Genomic DNA, 17,469 nt, shown 5'->3' with positions numbered 1-17,469 from the left:
TCTAGGAAGCTATGTTTATAGCCTACTTGCTCAAACCAAGATAAAGCATTATTAGTTTACTTTATAGGTAAACAACAGAGAGTCTGAATATGTATTTTTTGCAACGAATGTTCCTAGAGTCTCGGGGATTTTGTTAACGGGATGGACGGAGGCACCTTGTTAGCAGGTGGAGGAGACAAGATTAAGACTGAAGCAGCCCACAACGCCAGGCCATGAACCTCCGTCGCTAGGCAACTGACTCCGCCCCCGCCTAGAAGTCTGAGAACCTGAAACACTGATGACCCGGATGGTGGCCACCTCCATTTGGCCAACCTGTTCAGGGTTTTGTGTTGTTTTGCTCACAGTTGGGAACAGGAAATGGCTATCAGTCAACAGGGATGCTAGATTCTCCCGCTGGCCTCTCTGTAGACCGTGTAAAACGAAGTTCACGTATCAGTAGAAGCCCCATTTTACGCTGCGAGGCAAAAGTGCCCGGCAACTCCCTTCCCCCAGGCTGAGCTAGAAGCACCGCCCCCCAGGAGGTGGGAGTCAGGCTGGTCACACCTCCCGGAAGTTCTCGCGAGGTTTGAGACGGCGCGAGCGAACGTAACTTCCGGTTGCGACGCATCAGTTCCTCCGCGATTGGCCCATTATCACGGGCTGTTGCGTGACGTACACCCGGGTCCTGTGGTCGCACGTGTGCCTAGGCCTCCAGAGTCACCTGTGAGCCGGGCCTTGACTCTGCCGGACCTTGACTCTGCCGGGCTTTGACTCCGCCCGGCGTTCCAAGTTTTGTCGCCGCTCCTTTGTGGGGGTGAGCGCGGCGCGGCTGCAGCATGGTGAGCAAGCCTTGCTTTTCTCGTAGGCGGGGCGCTGTTTTGTAGCGACAGACCAGGTTCCGGTAATGCCAGTGGCTGGTGCCCCCTGGGGTGGCCGGCTTATGCCAGAAGCCGCTTGCGGCACACTGCCCCGAAATGGATCACCCTGGCACACTTTGCAGTGGTGGGGTGGCCCGAGAAGATGGCCTCTCTGTTATCTCCTAGGGGCTCTGCACACTTTTAGGTTAACTGAACACCTGTGACAACCCACCCAGTTGCTCCACTGAGTGCTTCCTGGGGTCGGGCAGAGGGAGTTGCTGGTCACTTCAGACACTGGAGCGGCGGGTGTCTGCCTGTTTGCTCTGGGGAAGGAGAACTTGGAAGAGTGAATTTGGGCCTTAAGCAAGACCATTTATGCAGTTGGCTTCTCAGCTTATAAAATCAAGGTTGAGTAGCGAATAGGAATGTAGGAAGGGATGAGAATCTTATTAAACATGAACTGGCTGTGGCCTGCTTTTATTTGCCAGTTGGCAGGTAGTGTCACCCTTTTTGGAACTGTCCACTCCAGATTTTATTGTGGCAGGACCCCTGTCCATCAGGTTCAACCTGTCGGGGACTTTCCCAGAGCATGCAGTCTAAAGGAACTGTTCAGGCATCTGCACCTGACAGTGTTTTTCTTAATCTAAAGTCATTGTCTTGTTTTCTTGCTCTAAGAAGGGACCTTGACTTTCCCACTGCTGTATTCCCAGCTCCTATAATAATGTCTGGAATAGAGTAGGTGCCCAACTAATGTTTGTTAAAAGAAGGTAAGTAAGAATTTTGTAAGAGCACAGCTGTTACTGCCTGCCCTAAAAGTGTAGATTTTAAAAATTTGTTCACCTTTCACAAGCTTCTTGAAGATGCATGGGAGGACTAGTGTATTCACTCTTTTTTGGTTCTGTTTTAATGACTTGTTCTGTCTCTCTTCCATTGAAGCCTCACAGGAAGAAAAAACCCTTTATAGAAAAGAAGAAAGCTGTGTCTTTTCACTTGGTCCACCGGAGCCAGCGAGATCCTTTAGCAGCAGATGAGACTGCGCCCCAGAGGGTTCTGTTGCCCACACAGAAAGTAGGTCCTGTTCTTTAGCTAGTAAGTTTGTAGGGGGAGGTTAGAGGGTTTTGCTTTGTTTTTGATTTGTGGTGCTGAAGATTGAACTCAGGGGCCTTGCACATGATTGACAAGTGTACCACTGTGCTACATCCCCAATCCCTATTAGTTTTTTTTTGTTGAGTTTTTGGGTGGGTGGGTGTGTGTGTGGGGGGGAGTGTTTTGTGTGTGTGTGTGTGTGTGTGTGTGTGTGTGTGTCAGCTGTTACTCTTAGATAAGTGGTCCTTTGGGAAATGACCAGTTTTCAGTATGTGTGCTGATTATTTTTACATCATGTATTTATTTTAATTGGGAGGATAAAGCACATTTATTTGAGACATTTAAATGAACAAACCTGGTCTGGCAGAGTGGCTCAAGTGGTAGAGCATCTGCCTAGCAAACCTGAGGCCCTGAGTTCAAACCCCAGTACTGCCAAAAAACCAAAAATTAAATGAACAAAACTTACAGAGTGATGATGAATATTCACTAAACCATCAACTACAATGCTACATGATGTCATTTTAAGGCACAATCATATGCTTAATCTCCTTTCCCTAATCTGCTATCTTGCAGCAGTGTTTTCATAGATTGTATTTTGTCTGGTCACTCATTTCATGAACTACATGAGCTCATGGATTAGTTTTAGAAAATGCTGAGATCCTCAAGAAGGTTGATTTGATTGCTTATGTTAGAGCATACTTGTTAAGGGTGGACAATATAAAAAAAATGATGGGTTACATTGGCCATGTTTCAGCTTTTTTGTAAAGCCAGTTTGTTGTTGTTATTCCAAAGAGGATTTTTTTTTGCTTATAAATGCAAGAAATTATATTTATCTTTCAAAGTCCCCAAGTTTTTTCTCCTAACCCTCTAAATACATGATAAAGTATGTGTGCGTGTGTATTTCTTAGTTCAAATTGTTGCACAGAAATGCCTAGTAGGAGGAATTATTTTCATTTCTGTTCTGTGTTTTTTGAGGGAAGGTCTCATTGGGTCACCCAGGCTGGTCTTGAACTTGTGAGTTCTTTGGGATTTTTTGTTTATTTTTTCCAGTACTGGGGTTTGAACTCAGGATTTGCACACACCCTCAGCCTCTCAAACTTGTGAGCTCAAGTGATCCACCTAGCCTCCCCTGTAGCTATGACTATAGCATATGTTACCACACCTGACTTGTTTTCATTCCATTTTAATTTTATGTAGCACTCTGGCTTAGAAGTACTGTTTCCTTTGTCTCATTCAAGTGTTCTTTGTCTCATTCCTGTCAACCACTATTCATGTGCAGTCTGCCTCCTATTCTGAATATTGTGCCATTGTTAAGTTCCTAGGTCTTACCAATGGAAGGGATATTAATTCCATTGTTTTTTATTGAAGATAAATGATGAAGAAAGGCGAGCAGAACAAAGGAAGTATGGAGTGTTCTTTGATGATGACTATGACTACCTGCAGCATCTGAAGGAACCATTTGGACCCTCAGAACTTATTCCAGCCAGTACCCTTGGTGCACACAACAACAGAGAGGAGAAAGAAGAAACTTTAGTAATTCCAGTAAGCCTTTAAGTGTGAAAGAATGGGTGTAGAAACTTCTTGTTCATATTTAAATCAGGATAGTTGGGGCAAGAAATTATGTCAGTATGAAGAACACAGATGGACATGTCTCCACTTAAAATCGTATGTGTCTGCACATTTGCACCATCAGAAGAGAATAAACCATCTCTTGTCCTGTGACAGTTGTCAAAAGTAACATTCTTTTGGCAAGTTCAGAAATTTTGATTGATAGTCATGGTTGTGGGAGGCAACTCTTTTTAATAGAAAGCAGCTGATATATTCTATCTTAGTAAACTGCATTAAGATAGAACATAACTTTTGAGAAATGCTTGGGTTTTTAACACTTTTAAAAGCTGCAGGCTAACCTAGGAGAGAACAGCATATATAGATTGTAATGAAATGCCCATTCCTCTTCTCAACAAAAGTGGAGTTCATTCTAATACTTTTTCTCTTAAGTACAGATAAGAACCTATATTTATATGGAACTATTGCCACTCTTGTTAAGTTCTGTTTTTCCCCATCTGTGTTAAGGATACCCATATTGTGTGCCACTATTGTCTTCTAATTTAGTATAAAGAAAATTTACTGGTGGGAATTGTTGTTTTTGCAATACTGTAGAAAGCTTTTATATGGCCTGACACTTAAAAAGACACATCCAGTGGGATTATAACAAAAGGGAAGAGATAAAAACAGCATGTTCCCCCTTCTCCTTTTTCAATACTGTCAGGGTCTGGGCATTCTTTTCCTCCCAGAATATATGCTCACAGCTCTTTGAGTTTATAGCTCATCACTAAAGGAAAGTAAGAAGAATTAGAATTCAGGATATCATCACAAAGAGGCAATAACTGTAGCTGTTCCATTCATAATCTCTTGTAAGGCCCCCACACCCTACCACCACACATTTTATCATAATAGAGTCAACTTTTTTATTTCTTCTTCCCTGAGGCTATTATATCAGTAATGGGGTACTTACTGGCTCATTTCCTTTATCTCACTAAGGGACTTGAAGAGGCCAAATAATGGCTCAGCTGTTTTACCTTTCCTAGGGAGAAAAGTTTTAATAAAGTCTTAATATTCGTCTACTCACCAGTACAAGGCTAGCTTTCATTTGTTATTCATCATGGGTAAAAGTAACTTTTTAAAATTACTAAGTTTGTGGTAATTTATTACCACAGTCCTAGGAAACTATTACAATTACATTCTCTAATGTCTTGCCTGTATGCTGGTTAGATATTCTGATCACGTGTACTCTATCATCACCATGCTAAAGCCATCCCCTACAATACTTCACAATGCTTTCTCTAGTACGCTTGTCAATGTAACATGCTGATATCTTACAGGGTTTGGAAATTAATTGAAATAAGTTTCCTAGGACTGTGGTAATAAATTACCACAAATTAAGTGATTTATAGTCATTCTCACAGTTCTAGAGGTCAGAAGTGAGAAATCCAGTTATTGGCAGGATGGATTCCTTATTAGGTGCTCGAGAGACTTGCTTTTGACATACTCCTGGCTACCAAAGCTAGCCAGCAATTTGACTGTCATGTTCTTGGCTTGTGAGCACATCACTCCAATCTGCCTCCGGCTTCACAGCGCATCCTCCCCTGTGTCTGTCTTCTCATGCCTTTTGTAAAGGCACAGTAGTCAGTGGAATGGGACTCCTTAATTCAGTTGATCTCATCTTAACTAATTACATCTCTAAGGTTTTAGTGAGGTTTCTGTTACTAGTAATAATACCACAGTACTGAGTTAGTTACAAAGAAAAAAAGGTTTATTTTAGCTCGTGTCCAAGGGCAAGGAGCCATATCTGATAATGGCTTTGCTGGCAGAGACCTAGTCAAACAAGCTTTTATAGCCAAACCACTCTCAAGATAACCTGTTAATTGATTACTTACATGAATGAATTATTTTATTCATGAGGGCAGAGTTCTAATCACCACTTCAAGTTTCACCTCTTAATATCTTATGGGAAGTAAATTTAAACATGAGTTTCAGAAGGGGACAAGCCATTATTCCAAATACCTCAGTCGGAAGGACTGAATGGACGTAAGTTTTGAGGGGACAACTACTAAGTACAGTAGTTGAGTAAACCTAACAGTTGTGAAATTTCTTTTTCAAGAGCACTGGAATTAAATTGCCTTCATCAGTGTTTGCCTCAGAATTTGAGGAAGATGTTGGATTGTTAAATAAAGCAGCTCCTGTTTCAGGTATGTCCAAGTTCTTTAATCTTTAAGTAGCTATGTTTGTGTTTTGCAAAAAGAAACATGGTGTTGTAGAATTTTGCCATCCTTGATGAAGAGTTCAAACAATTGAGATGTGTTTGGAACTCAGATTATAAATCATGAGGAAGGGAGGAGAGTGGGCAATAGCCTTTCTTTAGAAATTGTATTTGGAGAGGAATGTGGGGATTTGTATCTAGTAGTAAGGGAATTTTAACGTTTACTAAAGATAAAAATAATTGATGTTCATTCATTACAGATAGTGTGATTCTGAACAGTAATCTGTGGGTTTCTTTTTTTTTTTTTTTTTTTTTTTGGTACCAACATTATAATTTAGAACAAAAAGGAAAGTCCACAGAAGCAGTGTTTAGTATTTTCTAAGTTGCCTTAATTATTGGCTAACACTTGCCTTATGGCATTCATTTATTAATTTATTCTGCAGACTTTTGAGTTGCCATTGTGTGGCAGGGTCTTGGGTTAAACCAAAATAAAGCATAGTCCTTGACCTCAAGGAATTTACGTCAGTTGGAAAGGTAATAAATGGAAAATTACAGTTACGAGTGTGGATGGTAAATGCTGGTAAGCAAGGAGCACTGGACCTGGCCTCAGTGTTGAACAGGACTTCTAAGAGCTGTCTAAGTTGACAGAACCTCACATATGCTAGGCAAGAGCTCTACCACTGAGCTGAATCCCCAGTCCCCAGTTGACTTAAATAAGAGGAGGTAGAAGGAGGAAAGAAGGGTGGAGAAGATAATTTGGCAGAAGACTATGTACAAAAGCAAGAGAACAGGAATATCAGAAACTGCATACATTCTTGAATGCCAGAAGGGTAAGGATTAGTAAGAAATGGGGGTGGAGAGTTAAGCAGTAGTCATGTAGTAGATGGTTTGGGGATCTATATTAGATTAAGTTTGGACTTGAAAGGGTTTCCTTAGGAGGGATAAAAGTAAACAAAAAATTAAAAAAAAATAAATAAATAAAATCTGGGCTGGGCACAGTTGCTCATGCCTGTATAATCTCCAACTACTGTAGAGGCATAGATAGGAGAATTGTGGTCGAAAGCCACTCCCAAGCAAAAACTTAGGCCCTATTTGAAAAATAACTACAGCAAAAAAGGGCTAGGATCTCAGCTCAAGTGGTAGAGTGCCTGTCTAGTGAGAGTGAGGCCCTGAGGTCAAACCACAGTACCACAAGGTTTATAGTCTGGAAAGACAAAGTGTAACAGTCTACAGATATTTAATTTGAGTTATTTATGGCAGTGACTTTAAAGCCCAGATTCTTCCTGGAAGGTGATAGCTTTGAGTTTTGCTAAATAGACAAATGTTTAATATGATAGATGTATAGTGGAAGAGTGTTTTTACCAGTGAATATTAAAAGGAGAGGAAATTTTTCCTTCCACATTGATGTCTGTTTCTAACTAGACTGAACTCCAACTCAGTCTAGTTTTTTTTTTGTGTTTTTCTGTTTTTGTTTTTTTTTTTTTTTGAGGAGGGGGTTGTTTATTTTTGAGTAGGTCTCATTATGTAGCCCGGGCTGGTCTTGAACTTAAGATCCTACCACCTCAGCCTCTCCAGTGCTGTGATTATAGCTGCATGCCCAGCTGAATTTAAAGGTCTTAATCATTCTTCTATCCTCACTGCATAATTGTAGAATGTAGCATATTATAGCTTCTAGCATGTCAAATTATGTAGAGTGAATGAATTGTTCTTGGAAGTTTTGCTCAGTGTTTCTTCTTTCTAGGACCTCGACTGGATTTTGATCCTGACATTGTTGCTGCTCTTGATGATGATTTTGACTTTGACAACCCAGATAATCTGCTCGAAGATGACTTTATCTTTCAGGCCAATAAGCCATCTGGAGAGGAAGAGAGGATGGATGTCCGACATGCGTGGTATATTTGAAAGCAGAGATGACCTGACTGTTGCTTCTTCACTGGGAGGGTAACCACCCTAAAATAGGAAGAGACTTTTGAGAGCATTTAATTCTATATTTTAGAGCAAAAAATATTTAAATTTAAGACATGTTATCCATAGGTGGGACTAAAGTCCAAGAATTCTGATTGCCACTTAACTAATTGTCCTACCCTGCCAGATTGGTTAAGCAGCATCTCTGTTCCTGCTTACCCATGAACTCTTCCTGAAATACCTTCCAATTTTATTTGTGTAGTTGTTTTGTTCTGTTGTTTAAGTTGTTTTGACAGGTACTTTATGACTCTTTGGCCTTAGGAAATCTGAGAGTGAAGATGGCAGTGAGTGGGAAGACACGGATGATGAAAAGGAGAGAGGCAGTGATGACGGTGACTGTGACTCTGCAGGCCTATTGTCAGATGAAGATGATATGTCTGCCCCTGGGGCACTTCATGGAGATTGTGAAAAGCATTTGTTCTGGAATGAGGAAACAAAAAGTCGATTCACCGAGTACTCTATGACTTCCTCAGTTATGAGGAGAAATGAACAGCTAACCTTACACGATGAGAGGTTTGAGAAGGTGAGAGCCTCTAAAAGACATTTTAATACTATCTCTTAGTATATGTCATTTTTGAAAAAGAGCAAGAGATTGGGACCAAAAGCTAAAACTTTCCAGATGAGAAACAGCCTGTCTATTTTTATTAAAATAGAGCATAAAGCCACCCTAGATTTAATTTTGGAAAGAATGTGTATAAGTCCAAAGAGGTAGCCAAACAAACATCCTGTCTCTCCTCTTTGAGTTGTAATGTTTTGGGGTTTTTCTTGCAGGGCAGGAGTGATGGGGGGGGCATACGAACCCAGGGCTTCATGTTTCCTTAAGCAGGCACACTAACCACTTGAGCCACGCCTCCAGCCTGAGTTCTCATGTTTTGATTTTGAATCTCTCTGACCACAATCTGCAAGATTTTTCTGTTTCCTAAGCATTGGCCTGAATACAAATAAATACCATCTCTTTCAGTTATTCATATGTAGAATTTTCAGACATAACTAACACTAAAGTAGAGTAGGAGATACTTTAAAAGCCTGAGTTGTGGCATAGTGAATTTGGTTTTCCATGACAGATTAGCTCCAGGAGTTACAATTTTATCCTACAGACTGTTTTTTCCTATAGACTCATTATCCCACCTGTTCTGTCCTGTAGCACTGTCACCTCTTGACATCACCACTGTGCTTATTTATTATGTATCTTGTGTGTAAGTTTGTCTCAGATAGAATATAAGTTCTCCAAGGGCAGAGACTGTTGTGTTTTGCTCACTGGTACTTCTCAAACCTGAAAGTGGTAGAAATTCACTTTGTTCGGTAAAGAAAAAGTGAACCCAGTACACAGGTTCTAACTTTTCACATTCCCACAAAGTGTTAGTTTTCCTCTTTTTCAAGAAAGGCCACCAATAACCACTTTCATCAGGAGATACATCAACACCCACGTACTCTGACAAAGCTTAACAATGTTAATAGCATTTGAATAATCCCCTGAAAACCTCTAAACGAGAATAAAATTTATGTATTAACAGGCTATGCTCAGTGACCTGATCTTTTAGTCTACATAACCAAGGAACTTTGAAGTATCTTTAAAATGTTTTGAGGCAAAGATCTCTGCCTAGCATTTTATTCTACAAGCTGAATACAGTAACCACTGTTCATTTTCCTGTTAAATGGAAGTTTATTTTCAGTCTAGGTGTGACTCTGAAAGTACTGGCCTGAAATGTCTTCTGTGCTCTGTTGTTACTGTACTACCTCCCTGCTGAACTTTCAGTGATAATTGTGATCCTAGATATTATGTAGGAATAAAGTTAACATAAAAATAACATTTAATATTATAGTTAATGAGTACCTTTATTTTTCATGGTATCTTTGTTTATATTCAAGTTTTATGAACAATATGATGATGTTGAAATTGGAGCTCTAGATAACGCCGAGTTGGAAGGTTCCATTCAAGTAGACAGCAATCGCTTACAAGAAGTTTTGAGTGACTACTATAAAGAGAAGGCAGAGAAGTATGAAAACTTTTCTTTTCCCTTTTAGCTCCTTTTTTTTTTCTATTTCCAAATAATACCTGTTGTTACATGCCTGACTTGTGGGAAAAGATCCACCTAGTTAGAATCCATTGTTATTAAAGAAACTGGCTCATCCTGCTCATGTGTTTTGTCTACATTTTGGTATTAAGAGTATTGAAGTTAATTATAAGTATGCGTTTTCATTTCATCTTTCTGAACTGCTAGGTCTTCTGAGAAGCAGATAGTTATGGCTAATAAATAAGAGTTTTTTCTCTTCAGTTATGTTAGCAGAATAGGCAAGCAAATTATTTGGCAAGTCACCATCTGAGTCCAGATGACTTTTCTGAGAGAAGCTGATGAGGTTTAAATCTGCTAGAAAGGTCAGGTGCCATGATGACTACTTTATGGAGATCCCACAGCAGGAAAGGAGCTACTTATTTTGACTGGATTATGTACACACTTTGGAGAGATGGATGGGCTGATGCTTTTCCAGGCTTTAAAAAAATCTCTTAGGGAAGCTGCCATCTTGTTTTAATATATAACCATAAACCTTGCAAAGATACAGATAGGTCTTACCATCTCTCAGCAGAGTGAATGCCTAAACTTGACTAGATGGACGAGGCAGGGCTGGGACAGAAAAATCTGACAAAAAGTAACAGGCACAAGACTGTAGATTTTAAAGATTGCTATTGTTCCCATAGCTGTTTTTGTGACATAGTATAACAATGGGTGTTTTTCTCCTCTCCATTTTCTTTTTTAAAATCTCAACCAAAAGTTGTATAAAGTTGAATACTCTTGAACCCTGTAAGGATCAAGACCTACCAATGAGTGAGCTAGATGAATCTGAGGAAGAAGAGGTTATTACTGTAGTTCTCAAAGAAGCCAAAGAGAAGTGGGATTGTGAATCCATTTGCAGTAAGTACTAGCATGTTCATTTCACTACTAAAAGTATGATAGTGATTTTAAAGTATTAAGTATATCAACTTTGAAAATACTTCAGCTGAAGTTTAGGGAATTTGTGAAAAAGATTTAGAAAGTAATACTCCTATTACTGAGTTACAAGCAATTTAAAAATGATTATAAGAGAGATTCTAGTGTTATTTTGCACTGTAAAAATACTGAAGTTTGGGAATGTAGTAGGAATTTACTGTTTTGTTGAGTTGAAAGTATACTTAATTGATACTTTTTTTTTAGGTACATACTCAAATTTATACAACCATCCACAACTTATCAAGTATCAGCCAAAGGTAAGTCATGGTATCCTGAGGTTTTTGAAGTATACAGTACAGGAAACGAAGTTACAAATTTTCTCAAAGTAATTTTATTCCTTTTTCGCTGGCATTGCTGTTAGGAAAAGCACTAACAGTAGGTCATTAGTGAACTATTTTTCGTAGGAATGGGAAATAACTCTAGTTCCATTTTATCTTTGTTTCAGCCCAAACAAATCCACATATCTTCTAAAACAGGAATACCTCTCAATGTCTTACCTAAAAAAGGACTCACAGCAAAGCAAGTTGAACGAATGCAGATGATTAATGGCAGTGATCTGCCCAAGGTATCAACCCAACCACGTTCTAAAAATGAAAGCAAAGAAGATAAAAGAGCAAGAAAGCAAGCTATAAAAGAGGAGCGCAAGGTAAAGTATATTTTCTAAATGTGAAATTTTCAAAGAGCTGGTGAAGGGGAATTTTCAGAAATTTAATTTTGTGAAAGTAATCTGTATCAGTTTAAAGATATAAATGACATGAGGATCCTCCTGTACAGGAAAGAAGAGTGGAGAAGAAAGCTAACAGATTAGCATTCAAGCTGGAGAAAAGAAGGCAGGAAAAGGAGCTGTTGAACTTGAAGAAGAATGTTGAGGGCCTAAAGCTGTAGACAGTGGAACATTCCCAGTTACGGACTCCTGGCTATGTTCAGAGATAAAACTGTTTGCCTAGCCCTTTTACAGGCAGATACTGAAGAGAAAAATACAATATTTGTATTATTTTTATATGGCAAGTTTCCCTGTCAACTTCTTGTAAATATTGTAACGTTTTAAATTTAATATTATAAGCTTAGATTTCCTCTGAAATAAATGACTTCATGCATGGGAAATGTTTGGATAAATTAAAGGAAAATATCTTCATAACTTGAGTGCAATTGGCATATTCATTTATTTGTGTGGTTGTCATAGTTGTTTTTTGCAGATGTTCTCAAATATTTCTTTGAAACCTCTCCACGCCTTTTCAGGAATTACATGCTTTAATTTGCTGTATGTAGAAAAGTGGCCTGGTTAAGCTCAGTTTTGAAATGCCGAGTTTATTCTTCTCAGTGGTGAGAAGAGTTTTCCTGAGAAGATTCCATTGGTAGGAAGCTAAGTTTTCCCTTGCTGTATACAAAAGGACAATTTCAAAAAGATGGTAAAACTAAATAATTAAAGTTGTTAGAATTCACAATTCCTGTTACATTACTGGATGACTTGCTTTGGGGATTTAGGAACAGTGAAGTCAGATACCAGAATAGTTAAACTTCTTTGGTTTTAATGAATCCTTAGCTTAAAAACAGAAATACTTTCTTCAGTAAATAAGAGTTTATTCGACATTATTTTAATGCTTGGAACCACTTAGACTTAAAATAGTTCAACACTTTCCCTGTTTTAACATCTATAACTTGTTTCAAGGGTTAGGCAATGACAACTACCCCAATTATTTGGTAAACTGACTTCTTGTAACTGACAAGTTAGTGGCCCTTGTTCATGTGTCCCTCGCTAATGTATCTGGATCAGATGTTAAAATCTGAGGACAGTGTTGATCTGAGTGAAGAACAGAATGACTAGAGCAGAATCGTCTTTGGCAAGTGAGAGCTGCATTTCATCTCTAAATTATTAGAAGTCTCTGCATCTGTGATTCAGTTGATTATGGCTTTTCCAGAGCTGCTAAGTACCAATTTAAATTGTAGAATTTTTTAGAGTTGTGAAAAACAATAACATATTTTACTAACATTGATTTTAAAATGCAAACCTGGCTGAAGAGCTTGTCATTACAGAAGTAGGATATTGGAGTGTGTATTTAATTAAATACCAGCCTGCAGAAGCAAAGGGATCAGTTGATGGTTTCTTTGAGTATTAGGGACATAAATTCTAAAAGAAGTGACCTTTTATTTTGGTGGCTATCTCCGCTGAAGGCTCTCAAAACCAGCAAAAATTTCTTTGTTTTGGTGCTATTCAAATTCATCTGAGGTTTAAATCAGCATGTAACGTATTTTACATTTAAGAGAATGTGACTAAAAGCCACAAGTTTTGATGAAGCATATTGTGATTTAGACTGATTATACTCCTCCACGCTTAAAGATCTTCATTTTATTCTGGATAATAAATTCATAATAATTTGAACAAGCTTGCTAATATTTTTTTATTCCCCTCGCTCCCAGCACATCAGTCTTAAACTCACCCTCCCACGCCCAGGCACTCAAGTTGGCTAATATTTTAGTCATCTATAAACAGTGGTTGGGAACTGAACATATAAGCTCCATGCTAAATGATGGATGTTCACAGAGATAAAAGGGATTTTGTCTTCAAGAGCAGCATGTCAGAGGGGGCAGGGTGAATGCAGCACAGATAACTGGCAATGCTGTCACTATGATAAGTACCACTTATAATGAGGACCTTGGTACACAATGTTCTCCTGAATCCTTTCACTGCAGTGAAGCCTTCCTCCAGGTTGGTGCTCAGTTGTCATCTTCAATATAAGCTTTTCCCTGAACATGTGTTTAAAAATAGCATACCCGCCTGCCCAGCATTCTTTATCCTCCCCTGCTTTAGGTTCTCTGTAACATTTACTGGCATATGAGACCATTTTCCATTCTTTCCCTACAGCAGATCTAGAAGGCAGAAATTTTTGTTTACTGCTTTGTTCCCCCATCTAAGCCAGTCCCTGGCATTTGGTATATAGTCGCTTAAGTAGTGAATGAATAAATGGATATATGGCAAAGACATTTGGAAAAAGAATTAATCTTAGAACAGCAGTACCTAGACTCACTGGGGTTAGCAAGGACAAAGGCCTAAGCAGTTCCAGGTAGGGGGGCAAAATCATGAATTTGCTTGCTAAATTTTAAACCTGCTTTGTTTACGTACCTTGGGACTGGTTTAAAACCACTTTGTTAGATATTTTGGTATCATTGTTACTTAACTGTCGTTACCAATTGCATATGTTACCTGTGATGAACTGTATCTTGTATCTTTACAACCTTTGTTGTGATAGCATCACATCACCTTGGGTGAAAGAACTCTAATCATCTTGTGCTTTTACTGTTCACGTTTTCAGTGCTTTTATGTTGTTTCTTCATGCGCATTGACAGTGATTTACTTTATCAAGCATGTTAGTTAAAGGGCAGGAGAAGAAAAAAAAGAGAGTGTAAAAATTCTATGGTCTTATATTTTAGTTGCGAAACTTAAAGCAAACACAGGCCCACTATGTAAGTTAAGAAATAGAACATAGAAGCCATCTCTGGGTCCAGTCTCAATTTCATTCTACTTTTACCTCAGGAAATCTACAGTCATCAATAAACTATCCATGTTGTTACTTTTAACATTTCCTTTTTGAAAAATTCTTTAAACCATCTATGTGTGTCCCTTAGCAGAGGATCTTTATTTTTGAGCAACTGAGGAAGAAGTACAAATCTAACTCTTGAGAGCAGCATTTGCTTCCAATTAGTCCCTGGGTATGACTTCAGCTTATAGAGTTTACAAGAGCCCTGTGAACAAGCAAAGTGATGAAGGAGTCCTAGGAAACAAGTCCCCACAGGTGGAACATCATGGGTCTGAAAAGTCATGCTTAGAGGGTTGTATGCTTGGGGTATGTTTTCTGCTTCTGAGCTTACTATGACTTAATCTCCATCGCTCAAGGTTAATGCAGAGCCTTCCTGTCCGGTGAAATGAGCATCAGCTCATCTAGACATCAGGATGTAAAAGTGGTAGTAGACACTTCATTGGAACATGGTCAGATAAGCCAAGTATAGAACAGAACAAGAGCCAGATTTCCTTGCATGTAACTAACCAAGGTTGCTACGAAGTCAGTGACAATCTTAGTCTTCTCAGCCATCAACATCGCTGTTGCAAATCACACACCTCCAACTTGGATTAGTTGCTTTCTTGTTCTGATAACCAGCTGTTCTGAGATGATGTTCTTTGCAATGTTAAATTGCTTTTCCTGAATCTTTTACATTTTTGTGGGTCACATTCTCCACAAACTTCTATAAGGGGAGTTCATGGGATATAAACCTTTTGAGAACTTAGATGTAGACATGTATTCTACTCTCATATTCAACTCATAAACTGGGAATAGAATTACAGGTTGTAGATTATTTTACCTTGAAAGTTTGAAGGGTTTCCTCCATTTATTTCAGTTTCCCATTTTGTTCTTTGGGAGTCTGAAGCCGTTCTGATTCCTGAGAGTTTTTATGTAGCTGGTTCTTTTACTCTGGAATTCTGTGGAATCTCTGCCTTCAGTGTTCTGAAATTTCATAAATATGTTTGTTACACATCTATTTTCGTCTGGGCTCTCTAAACCAAGAAGCCCCTATCCTTCTGGAAATTGTTAAATTATTTTTATTTCCTTCCCTGCATTTTCTTTTTGTCTCTCAAAGTCCAGTAGGACCACCTAGACTGGTACTCTCATTTGCTTATGTTTCTATTCCTCTTTTTTTTTTTTTTTGCCATTTTACTCCACATTTCAGTCATCTTTGAACTTGCTACTTGTCTCCTACAAGGCTTTTTTTTTTTTTTTTTAAATTTCCAAGAACTTCGGTTTTCCTTTAAATTGCTTTTTTTGGTTGCTTGAACTTAAATGCTTAGAGACTTTCTTCAGATCTTTCATAACTCCTATCTGCTCATGATTAAGATTTGAGAAAAAAATATTAAGAATTCTGAAGAAGGTGAGTAGTAGCATTTGATAGACTGAGCTTTATTGTGGGATGGTGGTCTGGATGAGCTATTTGGTTACATTCCTAGAAAAATCATTTCATCCAGATATATGTCCTCTGTCTTTGTGGATACCATATTTGCAAATCCACCTTCTTGCTAAAATTTTACTTGTAACATAATACTCATGACATCTTTACACTCTTTTTTGGGAGATGCACATAGTCATAAAAAATTGTCACCCAATATTCTCCCAACTGAGGTCAAACAAGGTAACCCTTATTTAAGCTCTCATATTGTAAATAAGCATTATTTTCAAAGATTATTTGCTGATTGTTTTTTTTGATGACTTCGTTGTTTAAAATGGCCGCCAATTGCAGTACTGAAGTGCCATCTAGTGTTCCTATGTACGAGGCTTTGAGGAATATTAAGATGTGTTAGATGAGTTGTTTAGGCACGAGGTCTACTTGGCATTAATTCAATGCTATTGAGTCAATAGTACATATTAGGTGTCTCTAAGTAGAACCACATAAAATAAGGTTTTGAACTGATCTCTCAATAGGATGCTATCACAGAGACTCTCAGGAACCTAACTCTATTTCCCCTAGGAGCAATCAATGGTTCAGTCTTTACTAATTATATGGAAAGTATCTACCACAAGTAATGAGTGGTAGAGCAAGTGTAAGGCCCTGAATTCAATCCCCAGTACCAAAAAAAAAAAAAAATTGCCATATGCGTGAATGTAGGCCTATAACTACCTATGTGCTCTTTTGTATATAGACTCATGTTTTCATCTGTGCCTTGTGTGGACGAATGCACAAGACTCCTTTTTATCCTTCCAGAAAGTAGACCTGCTAAAGAGGGGAATAGGGGATTGACAGAATGTATTGGGATGGAGAGGTTGTTCAACTTTCACCTTGGTTTTCCACATTTTCCCATTATCCTCCTTGTTCATCCTGCCCCAGTTACAGATGTACATGTTGCTCCAGGAGTTCCTATGATATTTAAGGATCTTTGGTGCAAATCTGGGTGGTTCATAGTTCTCCCCTAGTGTCAACTTAAGAAGTGGATTTTTGATGTGGCTTTTAGTCCTACAAGTCAGTTACCCTGTCCATCAGCTTGCCAGATTTCAAGGTTTCTGTTACCTTTTTTCCAACCTGTCCTGTGGTTCTGTTTCCATGCCCATTTGTCTCTTTAGTTTTATTAGGGCTGAGGAGAGAAAGCAAAATTAGATGGAGTATTTTATCTGCCATCCTAACTGAGTAGTCATAACTCCTTATGTCAAGACTCATATCTGAGATAAAATTGATAATTTGAGGTTGATGGGCAATAAATTTAGACTACTGGGCAGTCCCTTGTCATGGGCCATGAAAGATGTAGAAATTGATAAATATTGTAAGAAAACTAAGAATTATTTGATTCATTGACATTTGAAGAGAAAATGCCTTCCTTTTGCCTTCTCTACCATATCTTTCAGGTATTTCTGAAAGCATTCTTCCAGCTCAGAAAGAGAATGTCTAAAGCTGGGTGTGATGGGGCACACCAGTAATTGAGCACTTGGGAGGCAGAGGCAGGAGGGTCATGAGTTCAAGGCCAACCTAAGGATAGGGAGTTCAAGGCCCATCTAAGCTACATATGGAGACTGTCTTAAAAACCAAAGGGGGAAGGGAGAGGTAGCTCACTGGTAGAGTGTTTGCTTTGCATGTGAAAGGCCCTGATTTATCCCCAACACTGAAAAAATGTTTTAAAAAAAGACAAAAGTAAAACTTTTTTCAATTCATTTTCTCATCTTAAAAAATTTCAAGGATTATAAACCAATGTTTAAAAATAATACCCACCATAACAGTTGACAAAGTATAGTTCCAATAAAGGAGAAAAAGAAAAATAACTATTGATATTTGCTGTTGCAGAGCATTTTCTATTAAAAGG

At 38.6% G+C, this 17,469-nt stretch overlaps 1 protein-coding gene across 1 annotated transcript; it reads left to right on the top strand.

Moving 5' to 3' along the window:
- The first annotated feature begins 606 nt into the window (after positions 1 to 606).
- Ltv1 (LTV1 ribosome biogenesis factor) lies at positions 607 to 11,772 on the top strand. The gene is made up of 11 exons (XM_020182572.2): positions 607 to 818; positions 1,773 to 1,904; positions 3,291 to 3,464; positions 5,584 to 5,671; positions 7,424 to 7,574; positions 7,909 to 8,170; positions 9,517 to 9,644; positions 10,420 to 10,559; positions 10,839 to 10,891; positions 11,080 to 11,280; positions 11,409 to 11,772. Exons 1-11 carry the CDS (start codon positions 816 to 818, stop codon positions 11,517 to 11,519), a joined length of 1,443 nt encoding a protein of 480 aa, XP_020038161.1. The 5' UTR covers positions 607 to 815; the 3' UTR covers positions 11,520 to 11,772.
- The last annotated feature ends 5,697 nt before the right edge of the window (positions 11,773 to 17,469 follow it).

This window comes from Castor canadensis, chromosome 1 (assembly GCF_047511655.1).
Source record: "Castor canadensis chromosome 1, mCasCan1.hap1v2, whole genome shotgun sequence".
NCBI classification, from domain to species: Eukaryota; Metazoa; Chordata; class Mammalia; order Rodentia; family Castoridae; genus Castor; species Castor canadensis.
This window is presented reverse-complemented; position numbering and strand designations above follow the sequence as displayed.